Below are 15,698 nucleotides of genomic sequence, written 5' to 3' on the forward strand. Positions count from 1 at the left end.
CGTGGCTGGTCAAAAGTACCCTGGAGCGAGTGATGTGCTTCGTGCGTGTTTCGGTAGCACTTGTGAATTCCTTTGAATCGAACAGAGGACTACGGCAAGTGGGTGGACTGTCCTGTATGATATTCAACAGTAATACGGGTAAGGAAATTCAACGACGAATTCAAGTTGGAAGTCGGGCCTACTTTTCCCTTCGCAAGACGCTTCGATCAAGGAGCATACGCCGCGGCACAATGGTGACGATGTACACAACACTAATCAGACCGGTAGTTCTCTACCGTTTTGAGACTGTAACTTTGCTTACGGAAGACATACGTGAACTTGCCGTATTTGCACGAAAAGTGTTGCGGACTATTTTTGGTGGAATATAAATGGATAGCGAAGACTGGCGTAGACGTACGAACCACGAGCTGTAATCACTAATTGGAGAGATTCCCATCATGGACCTGCCGAAAATTGGGAAACTACGATGGACCGGCCACATCACAAGGATGCCGGATGACTGTACAGTGAAATCCGCTCTCTTCAAGAACCCCACCGGCACCAGGAATAGAGGGGCCCAACGTGCGAGATGGCTCGACCAGGTTGAAGCCGACCTGCGTGTGTCGAGACGCGCAACGAATTGGCGCCGAGTAGCCCAGGATCGAGCAGAATGGAGAGGAATTCTTGATACAGCAAGAGTCACCTCAGCTTTTGGCTTGTAAAGCGTCAAAGTAGTTTAGTTAGTAAAATATTCAGCCATAGCCATGGGAAGAGAATCCCTCCTCACTGTCAAAAAAGGATGAACTTTAACTAATTTAATGAGCAATCCGTCCATTCCGACGGCGTTCCACTTGATGTCCCAGCTAGCGTTGACGACTTCCCAGTCGTGTTCTGGATATTCAATTCCGGCCAGAACTGTGTGTAAAGTTAGTTGAGAGAGCACGATTAAGACCATCTGGGTCGAAATCAAAAGGCCGTTACTGTTTATCCTTACCGACTCCAAAACTCTTTAAACGTTGCCATAAGGTTTTCGACGGAGTTAGGCTGTTCAAATAAACGTTTCAGATACTCTTGTTTGGCTTCGTGTTGGTGCGATTTCACAGTGCCTTGCATTGTTGCCGCTTCACGTCCTTCAAATATGTTGAAGCTCGTAGCCAGTCCTTGTACACTCAGTCACGCTCGATCAGAGACTGATGTACACTGTCAGTGAACCACGGATTATAGCGACGGCGATTGGTACTGACACGGAGAGGGTTGGACATAACATGGGCCCTTTTGATATGTGCATTGAAAATGTCAATGGAATCGTTCGGTTTGTCCATCGCGTAGGACTGACTCCGGAGGATAGTTAGAATTACGTTGTCTAAGATATATGGATCAAAATTGGTGTAACCTCAATAAGACTAGAGAAACGTGATACGTCGAAATCAACTGATACAAGATTCAAGACGTTTTCGTTTTTGCTTGTTAGAAAAAAATCAAGCTGCGAGCATCCTCCACCATGAAAAAATGTTAGTTCTTTGCTGATGGATGACAGAGAAAGAGTACGGAGCATCGATTCAAATAACGTACGTTTGTTACTAGGCCGGAGCAAATCGGTATTAAAGTTTCCCACCAAGAAAACATTATGGGATTATACAGCAAAATTGACCAATTTTTTGACCTGTTGAGACGAGGAGATTCTGATTGTAGATTACTATTAGTAGGATCCTTTGACGAAACTCTTGAAACCTTCGTAAATTTACTATGGTTAACTAAATCTGCTAGAATTTCCTTAACCCTTAACTTAAGAAATTCTTAAGTCCACCTCTAAGCAAGCAGTCGACTATATGAATGATAGTTCTCCAAGTCTAAGGAAGGAAGAATCACTTATAGGGCAAAGTTTTCTCCGATGTGGATGTCGATCATTTCTAGCAACTCGCTACGGCCAAGCGATGACTGTGTGAGTGAGTATGGTCACTCAAGAGGGATGACTTTACCAATATGTCCAAGAAGTCACTCATACAGGCAGCTGTTTACTATCAGCGACAACTCGCAGCTGAACGGGTTATTTCAGTTGGATCGTCTAAAATCGCTTCGAAAGCCCGATTTGGCAAATGACCTTCTATGTTATCGAAACTAAGTTGTTTTGTGGAGCATACACTAAGTATTAAATTATTTTCATAGTCAGGTCGATTTATCGGTACCGGAAGTACCACTCTCGGACATTACGCTTTTAACTTTATCTTAGCAGTAAACTAGCAGTAAATTGTTTTTCTTCTGAAAGAATGGAGCAATAAATTCGTCGTTAGGAGCATCAATTGAGCATCAATTAGTCGAATTGTTAGCCGAAACAATTGATGTTTTCAGTCATAGCTCGAACAAAAAGTATATATTTCGATCGAAATTTGACAAATTTACTTGCATTCTTCTAAAAATATTCTGTTTAAGATACATGGAAACAAACGATCTCTCCGTAAATTTGAAAATTTCTGTTGAGAGTTTTTGAGACAATAAATTTCACCATTCTGATGGACATTTCCACATTCAATCTAGCCCCACCATTGCAAAGTCAAATTAACAGGATTAAAATCCCTCACAAGAACCGTCTTGTGTGCTTCCTACACTCAAGCAACTAATCCAAACCGAATCTCCGTTAAATGCTCCTACGCTGGCTGGGCACTCGAGTGCATATAGGTAGAGTGTTCGTATCACTATCAGCCCGAAACCACCGCAGGCAGGGTGGAGGATGGATTTTCGCTTGCTGCACTTGTTGCTGCAGCAGGTACGACACGCACTGTTCTAACTAAGCTAAACACGGTACCTGTCTTGTGTGTAACATCTTCAAGAAAATCCAAGTCAACAGCCAACAACAACAACAACAACACAATGGAAGCAACGGACAAAAGCTTGTTCGATGCGTTTTCCGCCATTCAAAAGAGCAAGTAGGTACGGTTGTTCCTGGCTGCTTGCCTGCTTTTGGTTCCGACGTTTCGAAACTTCCCCTTAAGCAGGCGAAGCAGCGAAGCGACAAACCGAGTCACAGTCAAGTGTTATAAACTTTGGTGTTAACCTTTTTGCGGTATTAGTGATGTAATTAAATAATTAGTTCTTGTTTAATTATAGTTTGGTTTCTGGCTCCGGGTCTGGCTTATTGAATCTGCCGTTACATGCTGGCAGGCAGGCAGGAAGGCAGGCAGACAGGCCTAGTTGCAGCCACGTTGTTTTGTTACTTTGTATTAGATTGCGCTTACCATGGAGCAAGCCAGAATCCTTGGCTTATTCACCGGAAAGTGGATTATGGACGCGCGTGTCGTACGTTATAAGCAGTGAGCAAACATCGTCCTGATAGAGCATGCCCGTTCGAAGAGGATGCTGAAAATATATACACCTGCCGGTGGCACATGGCTGTGCCACTTCGAAGGGTTTGTGAGGAAACGATTGAGTTTATTGGCGTCGAGAGGGCGTCCTGTCGTCGAGACAGAATGAATGGATGCTTTGGCAGATTTCAAGGTTGTTACGACATATGTATCCTGTTTTGTGGGCCTCTGCAATGGTGCTCCAGAGATGGGAATAGTAAATTATTCCATCTAAATGTTTTCATAATTTCTCCGAAAATATTCACACAGTTTTGCAACATAAAAATTGAAATTCCCCGATGGTACGTCAATTTTTTGTTTCCTCATAAAAGGAACAATCACCGTATGTACTTGTATCAACTCGTCGATTCCCCATCGGTAGTCCCCAATGGAAAGCTTATCAGCGCAGACAAATAATCACTGCACGAAGGTTAAACAAGCTCCGTCGAAGGTAGTTACCAGCTTTCTAGGCCCAAATTTGTTGACACATCAAATGAATTCGCCCCATTCGCTTTACCCTCAAAGTGGACCGGAATAGTGAGTTTTGCCTTGCCGGCTGAAGATGAGATGTCAGCCGAGAAAGGGGTGACGTTCCATTCCAAACCTAAATAAACGCAATCCCTTCGGAATGATAAACAATATTCCGTGAGAGCTATTTATGTTTGCTGAAAAATTGGAAATATTGTGTAAGCTTTTCGTGACCGTGCAGTGTTTGCGTTTGCTCTGAGGAGGGAAAAATCTCAAATCAAGAAAAATGTTAAGGTATTCGATTCAAACAATAGAATAATTTCGTTTTTGTTATTGGCCGTATAAAATCCGTGCTTATCTCAGAATTCCCTTTCAACCCTTCAAAGAGTATCAAATTATTGAATAATTTTAGCAATCGTCAATTTCTCCACATCGTATTCCTGCAGATTAAGATCCGGAACAAAGAAATCCTTTCCCTCGCCTAGTTTTTACCTACGGACCGTCGAAAAACGCCTCCCCTGGGTCAGCCAGATAAGGCAAACTTTACAGACGGCATTTTGCAGTCAGTAAAACAAAAGGAACTCTCCGACTGCTTCCGGACTGGTTCATACAAAAAGCAGCAGCCCGAAACCTTTTTTGCTCGTCAACTTTACGCGCTTTTCTGGCCCTTCTCCGGCGAGCGCATTATCCCTTCCGTCGTCAATTCACAGTTTAATGTCGTGTCGTGAGAAGTACCCCACTGAACTTATCATCGGAATTGTCTCCTGTTCCCTTCCCCTTGTTCCATCAAGCAGGTTGACAAACAATCAAGGGACAGCAACAGAACAAAGTGTACTGCTAGGTGAGGGTTGGCGACGATATGGCGTTTTCACTTTCCGTGAATGCAATAAGCGGGTGTGAAATCAAAGAAAATCAAAAATGAAGGTTAAACTTTGCATGACAAAAACATCATGCAGCGTGAGTCGTCTGTTAGTTTCTGAATTCGTTTCAAAATTATTCAACAATTTGAGTTCCCAGAATTTTAGGGAATTGAATTCAGGCGTAGTTCATCGACTTATGAACGAAATTAATATTTAAAAAAAAATCAGAGGGGTTGTGCACAAGACACGACCGCATAAGTGACGTAGGACCACGTAAGTCTCTTTGTAGCGATAGTAGGATGTATCCATGTATATATTGTGCTTCGCAGCTGTACCTGGATTAATCCAGATTGTTTTCTCTAGTGCCAATGTATATGACAAAACAAAACAGCAACATTGCAGTTGTTACTCTTTCTCTTTCTCACTCACAGCATTCGCATTGTCGCACTTTTTGTGCCAGTCGCACTTTTAGACTGCGGTGTCCAGTAAGGTGCAAAATGCGGGATAATAATACGATTCTTCATGTATACAAGCTACATCCGTAACGGTCATCAAAGTAGAAACATTGTATACATTCAATCCTCAACCGATTTTGGAGTTATATCCATGAATTGATTGAATCTATTTTATTAAAACGAAACCAAGTTAGTAACTAAACCAAACAGTAAATAAATTTGTATGATATGTTTCTACGTTGAATAGTGCTTTTCCTTTGGTAATCGGTAGACGGTACGCGCGAGTTTTCAAAAAGTTGAAAATTTTGCGCAACTTTTCTGCGGCTTACAAAAGGACACGGATAAAGCATTTACAACCTGCAGACGTATTGGAAGTCGCAGAAAATGTCACCTGTGACCAGAAAACTTATTACCGTCATTGGTTGGTCGTCCGCAATGGCGAAAAATTCAACTTTTCCCTCGTTGACTGTGTTAATTATGGTATTAACTGGGCAAGAAAATATAATAAACTCTTCAATCGTTGTGTGGTCCTTAAAAGAATCGATTGTTTGATTATCATAACTCCTGCTTGCAATAAACTTGCACTAACGCATTTAATGTGATTCTCTGTTCGGTAAATTGGAGTACCGATAACCGCTAACCAGGCACGGCTTGTTGCAACGGACCAACCGGCAAGCCTCAGCAGCTATGAGATCAACGAAACCGTCCGTGTATGGTCCTGAATCACGAGAAATACCACTCCAAGTGGCCAGCTGCAAGTGACGTGGGATGCTTCTGGTCGTTTTGTTGTCGCGAGCAGCATATTTCCTGCCAATTCCAGGACTTCAGCAGCCAACTATGCCATCACGGCAACGAAATGAACCACCAGCAACAAGCGAACAGCAGCGCGAGGTGATCGGTTAAAATTATTGCAAAGAAGCGAATTATCAGATCAATCTAAGTTAAATAGAATTTAAATCTGTGAGTGAAAATTCCTCAAATCTTCATGAACATATGTTTCGTTCTTAAAAGAACGGTTTTTCAACGTGATATGCTGGAAATTTAAGCCTTCTTTTCCGTCTTCTTGGGCAGCAACAAAACAGTTTGAATGTTCGAAAAGACACTTCTCATAGCAGCGGTGACACGGGACAGCAATTTGTTCAACTCTTCGTTGTTGCGGATGGCCAGCTGCAAGTGACGATAATTCTGATCGTTTCGTTGTCGCGAGCAGCATTTGTCCTCCCAATTCCAGAACTCCTGTTGCCAGATATTCCATCACGGCAGCGATCATTGAGTGCTCCAGCTCCAACACCTCGCTTGGTGAATTTGCATGTCTTCGTTGCCTTATCCGTGGGAAGCAGCAACAGCTGAAGCTCAACAATTTTCGATCGGAATCTATAGGGCGTAAATTAAATACAATCATAAGGAAGCTTAACCCATAGCTTATATCGTATATATTTCTGTCATCCGTGCTAGGGAAGCACTGACGAGGGAAGGCAAAAATATGAAAATAATTCAAATTTTCAAAATCAATTCAAAAACAACAATTTTTCAAATTCATTTTCAAAAACAAAATCAATAGTTTTCTATATTTTCAATATTTTCAATCGATTGCCCAATCAATTGGTGTAAATATCTTGGAAATTTATTGAAAATTGACTGAATTATAAGCCGAAGCGTGAAAACGCGTTTCTACTTTGATGACGTCATTTCCAACAACCAATCACGAAGCGAGAATTCTGGTAAAACATAGGTTCATTATTTTCAATTTTTCAATAGTTCAACATCAAGAATCCACACTTTTCTTTATTTGGGTCAATTCTTAGAAGATTTTCCAATCGATTGGTGTAAGAATATTGAAAATCGATTGGAAAACCGCTGAGCTATTAGCGCTCAAAACCTTTCATTTTTCGTGACGCTCGCATTTTTCGATTTTTTGGAATGACACCCTATCTCAAAACTTGCCGTAAGACGTAGTCCTACGTCAAAATACTTGATGGATTTCACGCCAACTCGACCAGAAGTTGGCATGACCCTATCAGAATTTAATTAAACTTTGTATGTATAAAGAGTTCATGTAAATAAATAAGCCACAAAACTAAGTATGCAAATCTTTTCCAACATTCGTCTAGACTAACTTTTGAAAAGGGCTTAATTTTTTTCGAAAACTATAGGACCTACAAAAAGTGGAATGTTGCATCAGAGACACTACCGCCTATTGACGTAGGATCACGCAGAGCAGTTATTTATAAGTATACTTCATAAATAAACATTTTTAATTGGTTTTGATGATAGAAAGAATTTGATAAGTTTGTTTCATTGAAAAGAAAGTTTATTCTAAGGCTTCTTCAATCATTATTTGGTGGCTTTTAAAGAGGTATCAGCATTTTTGACTCGAGCAGCACATTCCTCACAATCGCTCTTAAAGAGATTTATTGGTGGATGATTTATAAAACTTTTGCAACATTTACTTAGAATTACCAAGTACACAGGTAACCGTACCAAAAACTCGATTGTAAGTGATGGACTTGCTCAAGTTTTCTGCATACAGCAGATTTCTAGAAGTTTGACTCTTGGGAGAGGTAATCGTAAAGCGATTATTGTAGTGAGTCAGAGTAGAAGTCTCGGCAGGAATTCGTTCGTACTCATTTCGTTTGAAGAATTATCAGTGGACCTGCTTCAGAACCTTATATATGTACCATAGTGACTTCTTATCACCCATGGTGATATTTTTCCTACTTCCGCGACTTTTACTTTTATTTTTGGAGCTAACCGGCAAAATTTACGTACTAGTTATGTGATCAAGTAGTCTATGTTTCATTAGAACGGGGATTCAAAGTGAGGCCTTCTTTTCAAAGTCTTTCATTCCATCATCTACGTAACTAAAGGGCGTACCTTGCCAATGTACTATCAGCAGGTCCCGAAATTGCCACACTTAATTTTTTTACCGAACACCGTAATTTTTTGACGAAATTAGAACTGCTGAATGTTCGGTAAAAAATTCGGTGATACATGTCAACGTTTCAGGATCTTCACTAACGTCTGGTAATATCGAATTTTCTACCGAACGTTCAGCAGTTCTAATTTCGTCAAAAAATTACGGTGCTCGGTAAAAAAATTTAAGTGTGGTTACTGGTTTTGCAACACGTAGCAACGAAAACTGATAGTGTTTTGTGTTGCATTTCAGATTGTCTGTAGAGACTTAACATAAAAGGAAAAGCTGAGGAATTGAGATATTAAATATCCAATATTCCATCCAATATCCAGTAAAATGGCCATAAATAGATTAGAAGGTTATAACAACGATGAATTTTACTCTCACATCTATCAAATAAATGCATTGGAAGTATCGATTTCATACTCGAAAATGCTCAAACGTGATTGGCTGATAGCTTATGTATATTCACTAAAATTGTTCAACTTAATGTGAAACTTCCAGCAGTTAGCTGCAAAAATCCATCTTTTTGTAAAAACCACAGAATAGGCACACATTTTGTGAATCGATTGGTGCGCAAACCAGCAAAATCCGTACAGAACTGACTGAGTTATTTTCGTTCAAAATCTATCACATTTTCGTGTCACGAGCATTTTTATTCCCACAGCATGGAACCCTGGCACGTCAAAAAATGATCTATTGAATTTTAGAAAATGTTCTGAATTTGCATAAAAAATACTGAAAAAATCAAAATTAAATTCTATTCTGAAAAAAAGCGCATTTTAAAAACTGCAAATCGATTTTCCATAAAAGGAGATATCAGAAATTGATGAAAATTTTTTGCAGATAGATAATTTTATGGCCTACAAGTCTTTCATACATCGCAAAATGGGCATATTTAAAGAAAAAATTTTTCTAACAAAAACTTGTACCATTTATACAGTATTTTCCGCTAAGGACTTGAAAAAGCATTTGTTAGAAATTTTTTTTCTCTAAAATATGCCCATTTTGCAATCTATCTAAAAAAATCATCAATTTCTAAGGTGATTATAATCATAAATTTTAGGGCTAGGGCTAGGGCTAGGGCTAGGGCTAGGGCTAGGGCTAGGGCTAGGGCTAGGGCTAGGGCTAGGGCTAGGGCTAGGGCTAGGGCTAGGGCTAGGGCTAGGGCTAGGGCTAGGGCTAGGGCTAGGGCTAGGGCTAGGGCTAGGGCTAGGGCTAGGGCTAGGGCTAGGGCTAGGGCTAGGGCTAGGGCTAGGGCTAGGGCTAGGGCTAGGGCTAGGGCTAGGGCTAGGGCTAGGGCTAGGGCTAGGGCTAGGGCTAGGGCTAGGGCTAGGGCTAGGGCTAGGGCTAGGGCTAGGGCTAGGGCTAGGGCTAGGGCTAGGGCTAGGGCTAGGGCTAGGGCTAGGGCTAGGGCTAGGGCTAGGGCTAGGGCTAGGGCTAGGGCTAGGGCTAGGGCTAGGGCTAGGGCTAGGGCTAGGGCTAGGGCTAGGGCTAGGGCTAGGGCTAGGGCTAGGGCTAGGGCTAGGGCTAGGGCTAGGGCTAGGGCTAGGGCTAGGGCTAGGGCTAGGGCTAGGGCTAGGGCTAGGGCTAGGGCTAGGGCTAGGGCTAGGGCTAGGGCTAGGGCTAGGGCTAGGGCTAGGGCTAGGGCTAGGGCTAGGGCTAGGGCTAGGGCTAGGGCTAGGGCTAGGGCTAGGGCTAGGGCTAGGGCTAGGGCTAGGGCTAGGGCTAGGGCTAGGGCTAGGGCTAGGGCTAGGGCTAGGGCTAGGGCTAGGGCTAGGGCTAGGGCTAGGGCTAGGGCTAGGGCTAGGGCTAGGGCTAGGGCTAGGGCTAGGGCTAGGGCTAGGGCTAGGGCTAGGGCTAGGGCTAGGGCTAGGGCTAGGGCTAGGGCTAGGGCTAGGGCTAGGGCTAGGGCTAGGGCTAGGGCTAGGGCTAGGGCTAGGGCTAGGGCTAGGGCTAGGGCTAGGGCTAGGGCTAGGGCTAGGGCTAGGGCTAGGGCTAGGGCTAGGGCTAGGGCTAGGGCTAGGGCTAGGGCTAGGGCTAGGGCTAGGGCTAGGGCTAGGGCTAGGGCTAGGGCTAGGGCTAGGGCTAGGGCTAGGGCTAGGGCTAGGGCTAGGGCTAGGGCTAGGGCTAGGGCTAGGGCTAGGGCTAGGGCTAGGGCTAGGGCTAGGGCTAGGGCTAGGGCTAGGGCTAGGGCTAGGGCTAGGGCTAGGGCTAGGGCTAGGGCTAGGGCTAGGGCTAGGGCTAGGGCTAGGGCTAGGGCTAGGGCTAGGGCTAGGGCTAGGGCTAGGGCTAGGGCTAGGGCTAGGGCTAGGGCTAGGGCTAGGGCTAGGGCTAGGGCTAGGGCTAGGGCTAGGGCTAGGGCTAGGGCTAGGGCTAGGGCTAGGGCTAGGGCTAGGGCTAGGGCTAGGGCTAGGGCTAGGGCTAGGGCTAGGGCTAGGGCTAGGGCTAGGGCTAGGGCTAGGGCTAGGGCTAGGGCTAGGGCTAGGGCTAGGGCTAGGGCTAGGGCTAGGGCTAGGGCTAGGGCTTGGGCTAGGGCTAGGGTTGGGGCAAAGGCCATTTGCTTTTGTCGTCAATGGCCAAATAGAGTACGCGTTACGCCTGTCCAAATAGATTAATCACCATATGATCTACATGAGCTATAAAATGGTAGTAGCATTAAATGGTAACATGATTAATTGATCAATATTTGAGAAAGTCAGTTAAAGTTTGACTTTGACAGTTCCAAATAAAATTTGCCTTTGAGAAGGGGGGTTAAACCCCCAAAACTCCCCTCGTGGCTAAGCCTATGTTATGCAATAGAAAGAAGAATAAGAAAAGAACGTAAAAGCCTAGGTAAAACTAAACTGGCTCTGTACAAAAAGAATTAAGGGTAATTGAAGCAAAACTAGAAGAGAGAAAATATATAATAAACTGAAAGAAAATCGTTATAATACAGATTGAAAAGTGAAGATGGACAGAGGGCAGCGAAGTATGGAAGAAAACGAAAAATAAAACCAGATGTACAAAATTGAGGCTGCATGAATTAAAACAATACACTAAATAAGTAATGAAAAGCATAAAAATAACAAGAAAATGCAAAGGACAAGCAAAAAGGAAAAAACTGGAGAATCCAAGAGAACTGGAGAAAAAAATAATAGCATATAGAAAAATCTAGAAAAATGGCACAATAGAGGAGATAAAACAAATGTTAGATGTAGCCAAATGGAAAACAGAATGATACATATAACCCTAAAAATGATGGGAGTGAGTGGAGAAGCAACGGAAATAAAAATAAAGTCAAAAGAATAAAGAAATAAGTTAAAAAGTTGCTTAAAGGAAAACATGAAATCCAGAAAGAAGTTAATAAAACAAAAACTTTGTCGCAAAAGGACAATAGGAAGCCAGAAAGGAAAATAGACACAGAAGATGAATAAAATAAATATTGAAACCAAACTATACACAGGAAGAATAATAGTAAACTAGAGAAAAATGAGAGGCAAAAGTATGAAAAAATGAAAAGAAAAACAAAATGTGATAAGCATATGGAAGTAAGACATATAGAAGCCACATTTAACTAGAAGTTATTAAAGCAGTCTTTTGATCAGCTCCAGCCCCAGGAAAATTAAGCGAGGTGTTACAGGATAGCTGCGATACGATGCGTCAAAAAGTAAGAGAAAATTTTCTTTTTCTAAAAAAAAGAAGAAGAAGAAAGGAGCTAGAAAGTGTAAGCACAGGGAGTACCAAAGATGAAAGAGTGAAAAAAGTAACATAGAAACAACTTTCAACAGCTTAAAAAGTTTGGATTCAGGCAGTTTTTGTTTCATACGATCCAAAGGTGGTCCGACACTGCTTGTTGAATCTTCTTACGCTGCTCAAGTGTCTGAAGACCAAATAAATGGCAACAATCGGGATTCGGTGGCCGATTCACTGGATCGCGCCGTGGTAAGTCTCTCAACGCAAGCCTCAGGAATCGTTTTTGTACTCATTTGATACGCAGATTCCACGACAAATGATAGGGGGCATCAATCCTTGCAAGCATTTTCAATCAACGGGCGTATTAGGGAACTGTACAGCGGCTCCAACCGGTGAAGATCACGAAAGTCTTGTGCAATTTTAGCAATGAAACCGAGCTGTCGGAGAGCTTGTCGTGGTACGATGTAATTTGCAGGTGAGTTTGAGAAGTTGAATAATAAAATGAATAAATCTTCCGTACCTAATTTGCCGTTCTTTCCACTTCACACCTTGTCCCATTCTGTTTGGACACTATCAACTCAACACCTTTGTTTCATTATTTTCTTCTAATGTTCCCTTGGTCGATTGTAGAAACTATATAACGGTAGCTCTATATATCTATATAGAAAAAAAGACTGTTTTCAAATTGTTTTTAGAGTTTTATACCTTCGTGGAAAATCCTGCAGAAAACTTTTTCCAGATTATATATTTTCTCGATTACCGAGGAAATTTTCCTCACCTTTATTTAAAAAAATATTCTACGAAGCTGTTTCGGAAAAAGCTCGTGATGTAAAGTCCTTGGAAATTAGTTTAAGAAATGGTTTGTATGGAAACAAATGAATCATTAATATTCAAATTGCCGTTAGTCTTTCTCGCGTTGTATAACGATTCACCTTATAGTCGAATGTGAAAAGATGAAACTCCCAAAAAACATGAAACATTACATGCCCATGCTCTTTTACCCGTCACAAAGCGACTGCCACTTTAGATTCAGATTAGAATCTAGCTAATTGATTACGACACTGATGATGGCAGTTCGTCTGCTGTCGAGTTTTCCCACCATCATCCACCGAACATCGGACAATTATTAGCTCATTTTACCCGTCTGACTGACTGACTGACTGAAAACCTTCAACCGCCCTTCACTGTCTCCGACCGACCGACCAGTCCACGTCGACGTGTAAATATCATTCTTGCATGCCCGGCACAGATTCACATCGACAGAAAATGCTTAATCAAACGTTTGTGCTCACGCCGCCGTTAGTTGAACGAAAATAAAACACCATAAGTAAAGAGGAAAACTCGAAAGGGAAAAACAGCAAATCGTTTAACAGCTTTTGGGTGGTCATTTTTGCAGTTGAGCCCCAGGCTGGCGCGAGAAATGGCAAATTGTAATTGTCGAAAAAATTAGCGCACACCTCTTCGGCGTTTGTTTATTACTACGACGGACTGCCACTGCCATACGGTATAGGTACCCCGAAACAGGTCAAGTGCCCATGATGGCTGACCCGTGGAGGAGCGATAAATTTGATAAACTATTGACTTCCTTCCGCAGCAGCGGCGGTAAAGCAGCAACCATCAATCCTGTTTCTTGCATAAATGGCGCGCGCGTGTGTGTGTGTATGTATGTATGCATGAGTCTTTGGTGTGAAAATTAATTTTAATTAGCAAAGTTCGACGTCAGATGGCGTCATCTTAGCCGGTTCTACGTATAGCAGGCATAAGGGGAAGTCCTGCTTGCGAAAACTATGTTGTAAAGGTTGAAGTTATTATGTGCCAGTACAAGTTTGCCAAAGGAAACTTTAAGGCATAAGGCGGAGCAGCTCGGTATTGCTTGCTGCAGCAGCCGCAGTCGCCCGAAGTTGGTTAGTCGAAGCGACTTAGACGAGGTCAGAGCATCAAACAGAGCCTTTCATCGATGCAAAGTGAAAGCCTTCAGTGTGATGATTGTCGGCTTGGGTTGGGTTGCGTATTTCTTCTGATGAGTGTTTGTATAACTCGGCTAGTTGTGTTCGGAAGCCTTACACTGAAGCTGGAACCCAAACAGGCAGAAGTAGTTTATAAGTAACAGTCATAATTTATTACGTGAACATATCGTAGTTCAATCAACAACAGGGGTGATTCTAGGTACATGAACAAATTGATGATGAAGTTAACTGGGTGATTTGTTGTCGTTTATTGTGAAAAAAAGTCACAATTGAATACCGCCTTAATATTTTACATTTGCGTGGAATTTATCTCATTTCCTCTTGTTATACGAACTAAACATTGGCATGCGTTAGGGATTGCTAATCGTATAAATGGTACCACATATATTTAAATGCCGTCATGTTGATAGTATTTTGTTCCATGCAGAAGGTAATTGTTTGAAACAAAGCACAACCCTTTCTTCTGTGTGTATTGTAATTAATGGAATCGTAAACAAGTGATGATTTTATAGTGCAAGCATTGTTTATGTGGGATTAGCCTTAATCGTTGATAAAAAAAATCACCGGTAGTGAAGCACAGTTGAAGTTGAACCAGAACCCGAAAGGAATGCCGTAAGGAATGTTGCATCATGTATGCAACTTAGTGGTTAATCTAATGTGATTAGTTAGCTCAGCTATTACAAGTAGGCAGATTCAGTTTGAAGAGGTAATGGATTTCGAGAGAACTCTCAAAACCTCTCTTCACATAGCTTTAACTAGACATGTAATCTACGATGCACATTCTATACAGTATGGATTATGGCTCGTTTTGATTGCAAACAGTAATGAAATTATCTTGCCAAGAATTTATTAATTTATGCGGGGCAGAGCTAGATTCTTCAGAAGCTGTCAGCAATTAAAAAAGGATATCATTTAGTAAAATTAAAAATCAACTTACTTCCAGAGACATCCTTTTGAACACAAGTGGCTACCAGCTCGAGCAGCAGTAGAGCCACCGTCCGGAACATGGCCTGAAGCGACGAAGTCATTGCTGCCGTAGGCACCACCAGCAGCAGTAGTAGCAGTAGTGGCGGCGGCTGTCGTCAGTCGTCTCGTCACTCGACTCTAGTTTGCTGTTGCACTATGAAGTGTGTTTGGGGCTCAGTAATTACCGGCTGGCGTAATGTAGCGTTGCAGCCCGTAAATACATGCGTTTAATTACACCGATTTACGCGGGCACCACTGAAAGCGGCGCAAAGCAGCAACAGCAGTCTCCGGTTGAGCCTATGGTCGTTGACATGGTGGTGGTCACCTTCATTATCGTCCCGAAAGGTGTTCAACTGCATTTACATATTGATTCGATTTTATTCGGCATTTTCTAGATTGTCACTATTGGGTTTCGTCCTTTCGATTTTGGATTGCGTTTGTAGGTGTCGAGCGAAAGAAACTCGACTGTTGTTTTGTGCAGGAGCTAGTTAATTCACTGATTCACGTATTAGTATCTGATATGCATTTATCGGTAAATTATAATTACAATATAACTAGTTAATAGCTATCAATCAGGTGAATCACCTATATAAAACATAAGCAACAGCAGATGGGACATTGATTTATCAAAAATATGCTGGGCTGGGAAAATCTAGACCAAGACCAAGACCAAGACCAAGACCAAGACCAAGACCAAGACCAAGACCAAGACCAAGACCAAGACCAAGACCAAGACCAAGACCAAGACCAAGACCAAGACCAAGACCAAGACCAAGACCAAGACCAAGACCAAGACCAAGACCAAGACCAAGACCAAGACCAAGACCAAGACCAAGACCAAGACCAAGACCAAGACCAAGACCAAGACCAAGACCAAGACCAAGACCAAGACCAAGACCAAGACCAAGACCAAGACCAAGACCAAGACCAAGACCAAGACCAAGACCAAGACCAAGACCAAGACCAAGACCAAGACCAAGACCAAGACCAAGACCAAGACCAAGACCAAGACCAAGACCAAGACCAAGACCAAGACCAAGACCAAGACCAAGACCAAGACCAAGACCAAGACCAAG

The 15,698-nt window shown here is 42.5% G+C and overlaps 1 protein-coding gene across 1 annotated transcript in view; it reads right to left on the reverse strand.

The window, feature by feature from the left end:
• Positions 1–14,684, reverse strand: part of LOC128741029 (neurotrimin-like) — a 52,149-nt gene extending 37,465 nt beyond the window's left edge. Inside the window, exon 1 of the mRNA XM_053836603.1 lies at positions 14,594–14,684. Within this exon, the coding sequence (XP_053692578.1) occupies positions 14,594–14,684 (91 nt within the window). The remainder of the gene's footprint in view (positions 1–14,593) is intronic.
• Between the last annotated feature and the right edge of the window lie 1,014 nt (positions 14,685–15,698).

The sequence above is a fragment of the Sabethes cyaneus genome, chromosome 3, assembly GCF_943734655.1.
Source record: "Sabethes cyaneus chromosome 3, idSabCyanKW18_F2, whole genome shotgun sequence".
NCBI lineage: Eukaryota > Metazoa > Arthropoda > Insecta > Diptera > Culicidae > Sabethes > Sabethes cyaneus.